This window comes from Anomaloglossus baeobatrachus, chromosome 4 (assembly GCF_048569485.1).
Source record: "Anomaloglossus baeobatrachus isolate aAnoBae1 chromosome 4, aAnoBae1.hap1, whole genome shotgun sequence".
Classification (NCBI taxonomy): domain Eukaryota; kingdom Metazoa; phylum Chordata; class Amphibia; order Anura; family Aromobatidae; genus Anomaloglossus; species Anomaloglossus baeobatrachus.
Window position 1 is genome coordinate 122,416,063 of NC_134356.1, and position 12,492 is coordinate 122,428,554.

Consider the following 12,492-nt stretch of genomic DNA (forward strand, 5'->3'; position numbering starts at 1 on the left):
TAGGCCGCAAAAGCCGGGGACTGGATTTATAAACGCCGCCGCCGTAAAAGCGCGGTCGGCGTGTCCCCGGCGCACTACAAGTCACAGCAGCGCCGCCGGTCCAGTGGGGGTCGGCGCTGCGTTCCCACAACACAAAAGTCCCCCAGTAAACTGCAGGAACACCAACTCAATCGTTACGGTCCCCGGCGCACTACAACACCCAGCCAGCCCGGAGTGTGTCTGTGCCTGCCGGGGACACAGAGTACCTGTATGATGCAGGGCCTTGTCCCTGATTGTACTCCTGCTCCGTATCCATCAGGTGCTATGGGTCTGTGGATGGAGCCCGGCGTCAGAGCTTAGAGGCCGGCAGGATCCCACTTCCACAGAGCCCTACAAGGGGATGTGGAAGGAAAACAGCATGTGGGGCTCCAGCCCCTGTACCAGCAATAGGTACCTCAACCTTACAACACCATCCACGGGTGAGAAGGGAGCATGCTGGGGGCCCTATATGGGCCCTCTTTTCTTCCATCCGAAATAGTCAGCAGCTACTGCTGACTAAAATCTGTGGAGCCATGCGTGGATGTCTGACCTCCTTCGCACAAAGCTTGAAAACTGGAGAACCCGTGATACCACGGGGGGGTATAGCCAGAAGGGGAGGGGCCTTGCACTTTTTAGTGTAGTGCTTTGTGTGGCCTCCGGAGGGCAGTAGCTATACCCCAATCGTCTGGGTCTCCCAATAGAGCGCTGAAGAAAAGGAGGATACCACCTTAAGTAGGAATTCCGGGACCGGACGCAGAACCACTTCATCCTGGCGAAACCCCAGGAAGGGGGCTTGCATGACAGCGCTGCTAGCTCAGACACTCTCCGAAGTGATGTGCCTGCCACTAGGAAGACCACCTTCTGCGAAAGGCGTGATAGAGAAAACTCTGAGAACGCTAAGAGCCAGAACTCAATGGCCACCCAGTCAGGTTGAAGACCGCAGAATTCAGATGGACAATGGCCCTTGAGACAGCAAGTCTGGTCGGTCCGGGAGTGCCCACGGTCGACCCACCGTGAGGTGCCACAGATCCAGGTATCACGACCTCCTCGGCCAGTGTAGAGCGACGAGGATGGCGCGGCTGCAGTCGGACCCGATCTTGAGTAACACTCTGGGCAGTAGCGCCAGAGGAGGAAATACATAAGGCAGTCGAAATTGCGACTAGACCTGAACTGATGCGTCCGCCGCCAGCGCTCTGTGCTGGCGGTTGATGTACGCGACCGCCGTGGCGTCGTCCGACTGCATCCGGATCTGCCTGCCGTCCAGCCACCGCTGGAACGACTTTAGGGCTAGCTACACTGGCCTTATCTCCAGAACATTGATCTGAAGGGAGGACTCTGTCAGAGTCCAGGTTCCCTGAGCCCTGTGGTGGGGGAAGACCGCTGTCCACCCTGACAAACTCTTGTCCGTCGTGACCATAGCCCAGGATGGGAGCAGGAAGGACATTTCTTTCGACCAAGAAGTGGGAAGAAGCCACCACTGAGGAGAGGTTTTGTCTGCCAGTGAAAGAGAGACGTTCCTGTCTAGGGACGTCGACCTCCTGTCCCATTTGCGGAGAATGTGCCGTTGAGTGGACGCAGATGAAACTGCGCAAGGGGAACTGCCTCCATTGCTGCCACCATCTTCCCTAGGAAGCGCGTGAGGCGCCTCAAGGGGTGAGACTGGGCCCGAAGGAGAAAGTGCACCCCTGTCTGCAGCGAACGCTGTTTGTCCAGCGGTAGCTTCACTATCTCAGAGAGAGAATGAACTCCATCCCGAGGTAAGTCAGTGATTGGGTCGGTGTCAATTTTTACTTGGGAAATTGATGATCCACCCGAACCTCTGGAGAGTCTCCAAAACAATGTTCAGGCTGTGTTGACGTGGCACCCGGGAGGGTGCCTTGACTTAGGAGATCGTCTAAGTAAGGGATCACCGAGTGTCCCTGAGAGTGTAGGCCCATCGCCACTGATGCCATGACCTTGGTGAAGACCCGTGGGACTGTCGCCAGGCCGAAAGGCAGAGTCACGAGCTGAAAGCGTTCGACCCGGATGGCGACACACCGGGAGCGTTGGTGCTCTGGTGTAATCGGCACATGGAGATAAGCATCCCTGATGTCGATTGATGCTAGGAAGACTCCCTGGGACATCAAAGTGATGACTGAGCGGAGAGATTCCATCCGAAACCGTCTGGTTCTCACGTGTCTGTTGAGCAGAATGAGGCCCGGAAACGGACCGGAATGATCCGTCCTTTTTTGGTACCCCTAACAAGTTGGAGTAAAAACCGCGACCACGTTCTTGAAGCGGAACGGGGATCACAACTCCATCTGCAGAAACGAGTCGGAGGACGAGAGCTGAGCTCTATCCTGTAACCGTGAGACGGAATGTCTCTCACCCATCGGTTTTTCATCCAATTGCTCGCCAAACAAACGGTCGCCAGAAAATGGCAAACCGGTTAAGAACTTCTTGGAAGCAGAGTCTGCCTTCCATTCGCGTAGCCACATGGCCCTGCGGACTGCCATCGAATTGGCGGATGCTACCGCTGTACGGCTCTCAGAGTCCAGGACGGTGTTCATGGCGTAGGACGAAAAAGCCGACGCCTGAGAAGTCAAAGACGCAACCTGCGGAGCAGAGGTACGTGCGACCACATTAGTCTCAGACAGACAAGCTGAGATAGCTTGGAGTGCCCGCTCGACTGCGAAGGCCGGAGCAAAAGACGCGCCTATGGCTTCATAGATGGATTTCATCATGAGCTCTATTTGCCTGTCAGTGGCATCCTTGAGCGATGAATCATCTGCCACTCATACTACGGAACTAGCCGCCAGTCTGGAGACTGGAGGATCCACCTTGGGACACTGAGCCCAACCCTTAACTACGTCAGGGGGGAAAGGGTAACGTGTGTCATTAAGGCGCTGAGTAAAGCGCTTGTCCGGAAGTGCTCTGTGCTTCTGGACAGCATCTCTGAAGTTAGAGTGATCGAAAAACGCACTCCGGGTACGTTTGGGAAACCTACACTGGTGTTTCTCCTACTGTGAAGCCGACTCCTCTATAGGTGGAGTTGGGGGAGAAGGACTAGCACCTGGTTGATGGACGTTATAAGGTCATTTACTATGGCGTCCCCTTCAGGTGTATCCAGATTGAGAGCAACGTCAGGGTCAGAGCCCTGAGCTGCGACCTCCGCTTCATCCTCCAGAGGGTCCTCATGCTGAGACCCCGAACCGCGTGATGCCGCCGGGGAAGGTTCCCAGCAAGCCCGCTTAGCCTGTCTGAGGCTGCGGTCCGTGTCGGAGTTCTCACCGTGGGATCCCTTTGCTGTATCGACCGAGAGGGCCTGGGGACGATGAACTCACAGTGCCCTGGCCCTGTGTTACCGGTCTGGACTGCCAAGCTTCTAGTATCTTAGCAGACCATCTGTCCATAGACTGAGCCATGGAATGTGAAGCGACTCAGAGAGTTTCTCAGTTCTCAGTCAAAATTGTAAACTCTGTCCCTTCCATCTGTGCAGTGGAAACCGGCGGTACCTCCTGAGCCGAGGGTCCCACCAGTGCCGGAGGCTCCGGCTGAGGGAGCCAAAAGCAAATAATGCTGCCGAATAGAGAAAATGTATACAATATATATATATATATATATATATATATATATATACATATATATATATATATATACACACACACTACGGGACCCAGGGGGGTCCAGCACCTGACAACTGGTGTGGCTTACCAACCGCCCCAAGCGGTGGTGTGTCCACCAGATTCCCTGCCAGGGACTCTCAGAGCTGCAGAGCTCCTTCTGAAATCCCCCACCGGCAGAAGTGACTGACTGGCAAGCCCGGGGGCGGGAGTACCTGTACTAGGCCGCAAAAGCCTGGGACTAAAGTTAAAAGCGCTGCCGGCCAACAGGCGCGGTCGGCGCGGTAGTCCCGGCTCACAAAACACACAGCAGCCGCTGCGGCGTCTGTAACACAGGCGCTGCATGCACCGTCCCTAAGGGGACACAGAGTACCCCATGGGTGCAGGGCTCTGTCCCTGATGATATCCAGCCTCCTGTCCGTCAGATTCCCCCCAGGGTCTGCGGAGGGAGCCCGGTCCCAGTGACCGGCGACCGGTTAGGATCCCACTTTTCCCAGAACTGCGGAGCCCGTTCTGAAATCCCCCACCGGCAGAAATGATTCACAGTGCTCAGTGAGGGGGGAGGAGGATACCAAGCATGCTCCAGCCCTTACTGCCGACGTCTAGTCGGCCGTCCCGCTTTTACCCCTGACTGGCAGGCCCGGGGGCGGGAGTACATGTACTAGGCCGCAAAAGCCGGGGACTAAAGTTAAAAGCGCGGCCGGCCAACAGGCGCGGTCGGCGCGGTAGTCCTGGCTCACAAACCACAGAGCAGCCGCTGCGGCGTCTGTAACACAGGCGCTGCATGCGCCGTCCCTAAGGGGACACAGAGTACCTGATGGATGCAGGGCCCTGTCCCTGATGGTATCCAGCCTCCTGTCCGTCAGATTCCCCCAGGGGCTGCGGAAGGAGCCCGGTCCCAGTGACCGGCGACCGGTTAGGATCCCACTTCTGTCAGAACTGCGTAGCCCGTTCTGAAATCCCCCACCGGCAGTATTGATTATAACAATGGCTGCCAGCGTTCTGAGGGGAGGATGGAGCCGTGGGCGTGCCTAATAAAGTGCGGGAAACTGGTGCCCCACAGTGCTCAGTGAGGGGGGAGGAGGATACCAAAGTATGCTCCAGCCCTCACTGCCGACGTCCAGTCGGCCGTCCCGCCCTTACCCCTGACTGGCAGGCCCGGGGGCGGGAGTATATGGTACTAGGCCGCAAAAGCCGGGGACTAAAGTTAAAAATGCGGCCGGCAAACAGGCGCGGTCGGCGCGGTAGTCCCGGTCTCACAAACCACACAGGAGCCGCTGCGGCGTCTGTAACACAGGCGCTGCATGTACCGTCCCTAAGGGGACACAGAGTACCTTATGGATGCAGGGCCCTGTCCCTGATGATATCCAGTCTCCTGTCCGTCAGATTCCCCCAGGGGCTGCGGATGGAGCCCGGTCCCAGTGCCTGGATGACCGGTTAGGATCCCACTTCTCCCAGAGCCCCTAAGGGATGGGGAAGGAAAACGGCATGTGGGCTCCAGCCTCTGTACCCGCAATGGGTACCTCAACCTTAACAGCACCGCCGACTCAGTGGGGTGAGAAGGGAGCATGCCGGGGGCCCTGTGGGGGCCCTCTTTTCTTCCATCCGATACAATCAGCAGCTGCTGCTGACTAAAATGTGGAGCTTGTGTGCATGTGTGCCTCCTTCAACACAAAGCATAAAAACTGATGGGCCCGTGATGCACGGGAGGGTGTATAGCAGAGGGGAGGGGTTACACTTTTTAAAGTGTAATACTTTGTGTGGCCTTCGGAGGCAGTAGCTATACACCCAATTGTCTGGGTCTCCCAATGGAGCGACAAAGAAAGAAAGTTTCTTCCTTTGAAGAACAATTTTATTGTCTGTAGATTGATGATATGAAATGTGTGTGCACTACAATGTAGCAGAATACAAATAGCTGCACATTGCCAAGTCCAAAACTAATATTGATTTTAATCCTAAATGGCTATTTATTCTAATAATTTAACCTCTTTTCTAATATACTTTATTTGTTTGAGCACCACCACAGCTTTAGCCCTGGACTCAAGATCCTGAATCTGCGCATAGAAGTACCATAACTGCAGTATTAGGTCTCTAGTCCCGGATTTTCTACACATGAAAGCATAACTTTATTTTAACATGTATAATCCTGATGACAGGCTCTCAATATTAAAATAAAAAACATTACACACTGAATTGGCTAGATTTAAATTTTTTTCTGTGATTTTACTGTATGTAAGACATACTGTATATGATTGTGTCCTCATGCTGCTTTTCTTGACCATACATTTTATACTGTTCTACTTACTGTTTTTCCAGCTCCATTTGGTCCTACTAAAATCGTCAGCGGAGTGAAGAAAGTTATAACTTGTTTATCTTTATCTTCCACCCCGAAACTCCTCACACCCAGGATGCTCATCTTCTCTATTTTAGACATCTTGCAGAATATGACTTTGCACCCTAAAGACCTGAAAAACAAATATTCAGAACTGTATTATACATTGCAGCCTGTTTAGTAACTACATTACAGCTGGAAACACAAAAATAAATGCATTTAAATCTTGTACAACCTAAATTGTGGAGAAATGGGTCAAGCTGTCATTTTAAAGGGCAATTTACAACTTGGTTATGTTAGGTTCCCATTTGTACATGTGCGTAGGATGTATAGATCAAAAACGTATGCAAATGAGTGGCATATGTCAAAGCGCATCAGCCTTAATTTTGGCGTGTAAGTCCAACTATGTCTTTTTTTAAAAAATGTATATTTTTGTTTTATCCTTTTGTCAACTAGCTTTTAATGGCACAGGTTTGTTTTCGACATATTGAAAAGTACTGCTATATGTTTCAATACATCTCCCTTTGAGAATAGAGCAATGTAAAAAAACATCAGTACTGTATTTCAGACTTTTGGGGGTTACATGGGGGTGATACTGCAAGTATGCAGGTATGTGATATTGACAGGGTTTGCCGACCTTGTAGTGGTGGAGACTGAGTGGCACAGCTACATGCTGGGGAAGCCCATTGGACTCTGTATATGGAAAGTAGATTTCCTTCTAGATTAAACTTCAAGACTGACTTGCTATATTACTACCAGTAATGTTTTAATGTGTATATACATTGCAAAATTGATTTTGCTGCAAATGTTTATATCTGCAAAACATGATATTAATGTAATGTGACAATGACATTGTTCACATGTTGTTATTTAAAGTAAAAATGTTGCTAGTATAAATCATTATTTTCGTAAATATGATACTGGCTTACTCGTGATTATATTGCTCATATGTTGCTATATGCAATGGTGGCATATTTTATCATGCATGTTCTTTGTGTATTATGGTTTAATAAATTTGATATTTTAAGTATGAATAGACAAATATGTAAATTAAGGATGTTACTTTGTATTGCACTTTTTGATATAATCCATAACAAAATCTATCTAAAATTTGTGAACCCATTAAAGCTATGTGAGCACGTTGCGTTCTATTACGCAGCGTAAATAGTCACTGCATGTGCGTCTCAGAACGCAGCCGAAAAGCTGCGCTCTGAGACGCATTCGGCAGAACGCAACGTGCGCACATTCCTGCAGAATTCATGCGTTCTAGATGCTTTCTCTGCCATGGGAAAAGCATCCAGAGCGCACATTTTTGACACTGCGGTCCCACTTGGCTCTGCTGCATCCCCATAGACTTGCAGCAGAGCAGACTGGGACCGGAATGTCAAAAAGAGCACATGGCTGGCTGCGGGAGACAGCCGCACGATCAGAATGAACTCGGGTGAACTTCACCCGACTTCATTGTGATCGCGCGGCTGTCTGTATGCCGCGGCTTGATTTGCGGTCACAGGTGAAGGACTCACCTGTGACCGCAAATCTGAGTGACTGCAGTGAGCCACGCGATCACCGGTGCCGTCACTCAGGTTACCCGCGGCCAGCTTGAGTCCTCCACCCGAGACCTGTGGCCGCGGGTAACCTGAGGGACGTCCCCGCACACAATTCGACATTACCGCCTACATCACCGCACACATCCTGACATTACTGCCTACATCACCGGACACAACCCGACATTACCGCCTACATCACCGCATACAACCCGACATTACCGCCGACATCCCCGCATACATCCTGACATTACCGCCGACATAGCCGCACACACCCTGACATTACCGCCGACATCCCCGCACACATCCTGACATTACCGCCGACATCCCCGCATACATCCTGACATTACCGCCGACATAGCCGCACACACCCTGACATTACCGCCGACATCCCCGCACACATCCTGACATTACCGCCGACATCCCCGCACACATCCTGACATTACCGCCGACATCCCCGCACACACCCTGACATTACCGCCTACATCCCCGCACACATCCCGACATTACCACGGACATCCCCGCACACATCCCGACATTACCGCCTACATCCCCGCACACATCCCGACATTACCGCCGACATCCCCGCACACATCCCGACATTACCGCCTACATCCCCGCACACATCCCGACATTACCGCCTACATCCCCGCACACATCCAGACATTACCTCCTACATCCCCGCACACATCCTGACATTACCGCCAACATCCCCGCACACATCCTGACATTACCGCCGACATCCCCGCACACATCCTGACATTACCGTCGACATCCCCGCACACATCCTGACATTACCGCCAACATCCCCGCACACATCCCGACATTACCGCCTACATCCCCGCACACATCCCGACATTACCGCCTACATCCCCGCACACATTCCGACATTAACGCCGACATCCCCGCACACATCCCGACATTACCGCCGACATCCCCGCACACATCCTGACATTAACGCCGACATCCCCGCACACATCCCGACATTACCGCCGACATCCCCGCACACATCCTGACATTACCGCCTACATCACCGCACACAACCCGACATTACCGCCTACATCACCGCATACAACCCGACATTACCACCGACATCCCCGCACACATCCTGACATTACCGCCGACATAGCCGCACACACCCTGACATTACCGCCGACATCCCCGCACACATCCTGACATTACCGCCGACATCCCCGCACACATCCTGACATTACCGCCGACAACCCCGCACACATCCTGACATTACCGCCGACATCCCCGCACACATCCTGACATTACCGCCGACATCCCCGCACACATCCTGACATTACCGCCGACATCCCCGCACACATCCTGACATTACCGCCGACATCCCCGCACACATCCTGACATTACCGCCGACATCCCCGCACACATCCTGACATTACCGCCTACATCCCCGCACACATCCCGACATTACCGCCTACATCCCCGCACACATCCCGACATTACCGCCGACATCCCCGCACACATCCCGACATTACCGCGGACGTCCCCGCACACATCCTGACATTACCGCCGACATCCCCGCACACATCCTGACATTACCGCCTACATCCCCGCACACATCCCGACATTAACGCCGACATCCCCGCACACATCCCGACATTAACGCCGACATCCCCGTACACATCCCGACATTAACGCCGACATCCCCGCACACATCCCGACATTAACGCCGACATCCCCGCACACATCCCGACATTAACGCCGACATCCCCGCACACATTCCGACATTACCGCACACATCCCGACATTACCGCCTTTATCCCCGCACACATCCAGACATTACCGCCTACATCCCCGCACACATCCCGACATTACCGCCTACATCCCAGCACACATCGAGACATTACCGCCGACATCCCCGCACACATCCCGACATTACCGCCTACATCCCCGCACACATCGAGACATTACCGCCGACATCCCCGCACACATCCCGACATTACCGCCGACATCCCCGCACACAACCCGACATTACCACCTACATCACCGCACAAATCCCGACATTACCGCCGACATCCCCGCACACAACCCGACATCCCCGCATACAACCCGACACTACAGCCCTCATCATCACCGCACACACGCCGGCATTACCTCAGTGACGTCCCCGCTGACAGCGCGATTCACTTCAGTTTCTGCATGGAGTGGACAGGAGCGGCGGTCTTGTACTGCCGCTCCGGCCAGCTTCATGTTGCAGAGCTGGATGCGTCGCGAGACCTCGTGGATTACGCCGGACCTGGAGGGGCTTTTGGGGATTAATAAAGTGGTGAAAGAGGGTGTTTTTTGTCTTTTATTTCAAATAAAGGATTTTTAGGGTGTATGTGTTTATTTACTTTCACCAGGTTAATCATTGGGGGTATCTCATAGACGCCTGCAACGATTAACTAGGACTTAGTGGCAGCTATGGGCTGCTGCCATTAACTCCTTATTACCCAGATTGCCACCGCACCAGGGCAGTTCTGGATTAGCCGGGTACAGTCCCGGGACTGTCGCATCTAATCAATGCGGCAATTCCGGGTGGCTGCTGGCTGATATTTTTAGGCTGGGGGGCTCCCCATAACGTGGGGCTCCCCATCCTGAGAATACCAGCCTTCAGCCGTGTGGCTTTACCCTGGCTGGTATCAAAATTGGGGGGGACCGCACGTCGGTTATTTTTAATTATTTATTTATTTTACTGCACTACATAGACCCGCCCACCTGCAGCTGTGATTGGTTGCAGTGAGACAGCTGTCACTCAGCATGGGGGCGTGTCTGACTACAACCAATCATAGGCGCCGGTGGGCGGGGGAAGCAGGGAATACGAGATTGAATAATGGGCGGCCGGCATTTTCAAAAGCAGGAGAAGCCGCCGGAGCAGTGTGACAGCCGTGCAGCGCCACGCCGGTGATCGGTCAGTGATCGGTGAGTATGAGAGAGGGTGGAGAGGGATAGACCGACAGAGAGAGAGAGAGACCGACCGACAGGGAGACACAGAGACCGACAGACAGACAGAGAGCCCGACATTACAACCAATACATACAAAAGAAGTGACATGTCACTTCTTAGAACGCGTGCTTCGGGCAGCAGCCGAAGCGCTGCGCTTTAATACGCCACGTGCGCATGGCTCCTGCATAATCTTCATAGATTATGCTGGGGACGCAGGACGCATGCAGTTATGCTGCGGTGCAGATCGCAGCGTAACTGCATGCAAATACGCAACGTGCGCACATAGCCTAAATGTTGTATAGCAGGGTGTGTTGGGAGTTACAGAAAACGTGTTACCAGGTTTTTCCCTCAGGAGCTGCAGCCACCCCCAGTGGGCTCTTATATATGGCATTCCAGGATACCGTATATAAGAGCCCAGGATGAGCTGTATAATATAAAAAACACCTTTATAATACTCACCTAGGGGGCAGTCCGGTCCGATGGATGTCACTGCTCTCCAGGCGGGCGCCTCCTCCATCATGTGCGATCGCCGTCCTCTTGCCTAGCCCCGTGCGCATGACGTGTCCTGCATCATTCACAGAGAGGCCTCCATTGTGTTCTGCACAGGCGCACTTTTATCTGCCAGGCCAAGGGCAGAGCAAAGTACTGTAATGCAGTCGCAAGAAAAGATCAAAGACTACCTGTGCATGCGCACTACAGTACTTTGATCAGCCCTCAGCCGGGCAGATCATTGTGTATGCAAGAGGAGAACAATTGAGGCCTCTCCGTGAATGACGCAGGATGCATCCTGCGCACAGGGCTGGGCAGGAGGATGGCTATCCCACAAGATGGGGGATGCGCCGGACTGAGACCAGCGACACCCATCGGTCCGGACCACCCCATAGGTGAGTATTATAAAGGTGCTTTTTACTTTCTACACAGAGGCCTGGGCTCTTATATACAGTATTCTATAATGCTGAATATAGGTGCTTACTGGTGGTGGCCGCAGGATATAAGGGAAAATCCTGGTGACACGTTCCCTTTAATTAACAAATGTGAGACATTACGGTAGTTGGTTGCCTCCTATATATTGGTGTAGTATAAGTATTTGGTGATTTTATTATGTAGATGCTATGAGTAAGAGCAACAATTGCTGGAAGCGCGTTGGCCGGTGCCATCCTATGGTTTTTAACATATCCAATAAAGTGATGTTTTTATCTGAAGAAGAAAGACTTGTCATTCCATACATTATATGCAGGAGCTGGATATCCCTTTCCTTCTTGTTTGGTTGTATCACCTGTGTAATGGCTCAGGAGCTTCTGTGCACCCATAGCTGATTGAATCATTCGATCGTACTTGGGCTGGTGAGCTATATTTTCCCCTTTTGCGTCATTCTATAGAGTGCGTTTTCAGAGTGGAATCCGCGTGCACATACCCTTGGGGAGTGTATTGTATGTAAGTGTGCCATCTATGCTAAAATTGGACAGCACATTGACGAATGTTATTCAATAAGGTGTTCAGTTTTATCACATTGACAGAGTGTCCGTATGAAACATTTGCAGCATGCACTACTGACTTCCGTTTTTCACCTATTCAAGTCTATGGATAAAAAAGAACAAAAAAACCCCCAAAACACCCAGATCTCATTTTAATAAACCATTTTGCATTCATTTTTCTGAATTCATTGCAATTATTAGGATAGGGAACTGTATTTGGGCTTGGTAAGTGTTAACTACTGATGTATCACAATGAATGCCATACAGAAGACAAGTGTCTGTTTTTCTGGATGAAAAAGGGATGATTTTTCATTTTCTTTTCTGAACTCAGCCTTACTGGACGTGCCCATGATCAGGACCCACTACGTCCTGGACACGACGTGGCCTGATCTGCTTGGCCACAAGTCTCCTCCACAGGAGACCGAAGCTGCCCGTGCCCACGATCAGGGTTTGGGCCGCTGTGGTCTCTCGCTGTGTTCTCCCGGTGGAGGACACTTGCGACTCTGCAGCACAGAATTAACATGCTGCAGCTCGGAAAGCCGCACCCCAGGTCAGTTTTCGCAGTGGGC

At 52.2% G+C, this 12,492-nt stretch overlaps 1 protein-coding gene across 1 annotated transcript in view; it reads right to left on the reverse strand.

The window, feature by feature from the left end:
• Positions 1 to 12,492, reverse strand: part of RAD50 (RAD50 double strand break repair protein) — a 330,429-nt gene that overhangs the window by 315,794 nt on the left and 2,143 nt on the right. The window contains exon 2 of the mRNA XM_075344529.1: positions 5,926 to 6,085. Within this exon, the coding sequence (XP_075200644.1) occupies positions 5,926 to 6,054 (129 nt within the window). The 5' untranslated portion in view covers positions 6,055 to 6,085. The remainder of the gene's footprint in view (positions 1 to 5,925; positions 6,086 to 12,492) is intronic.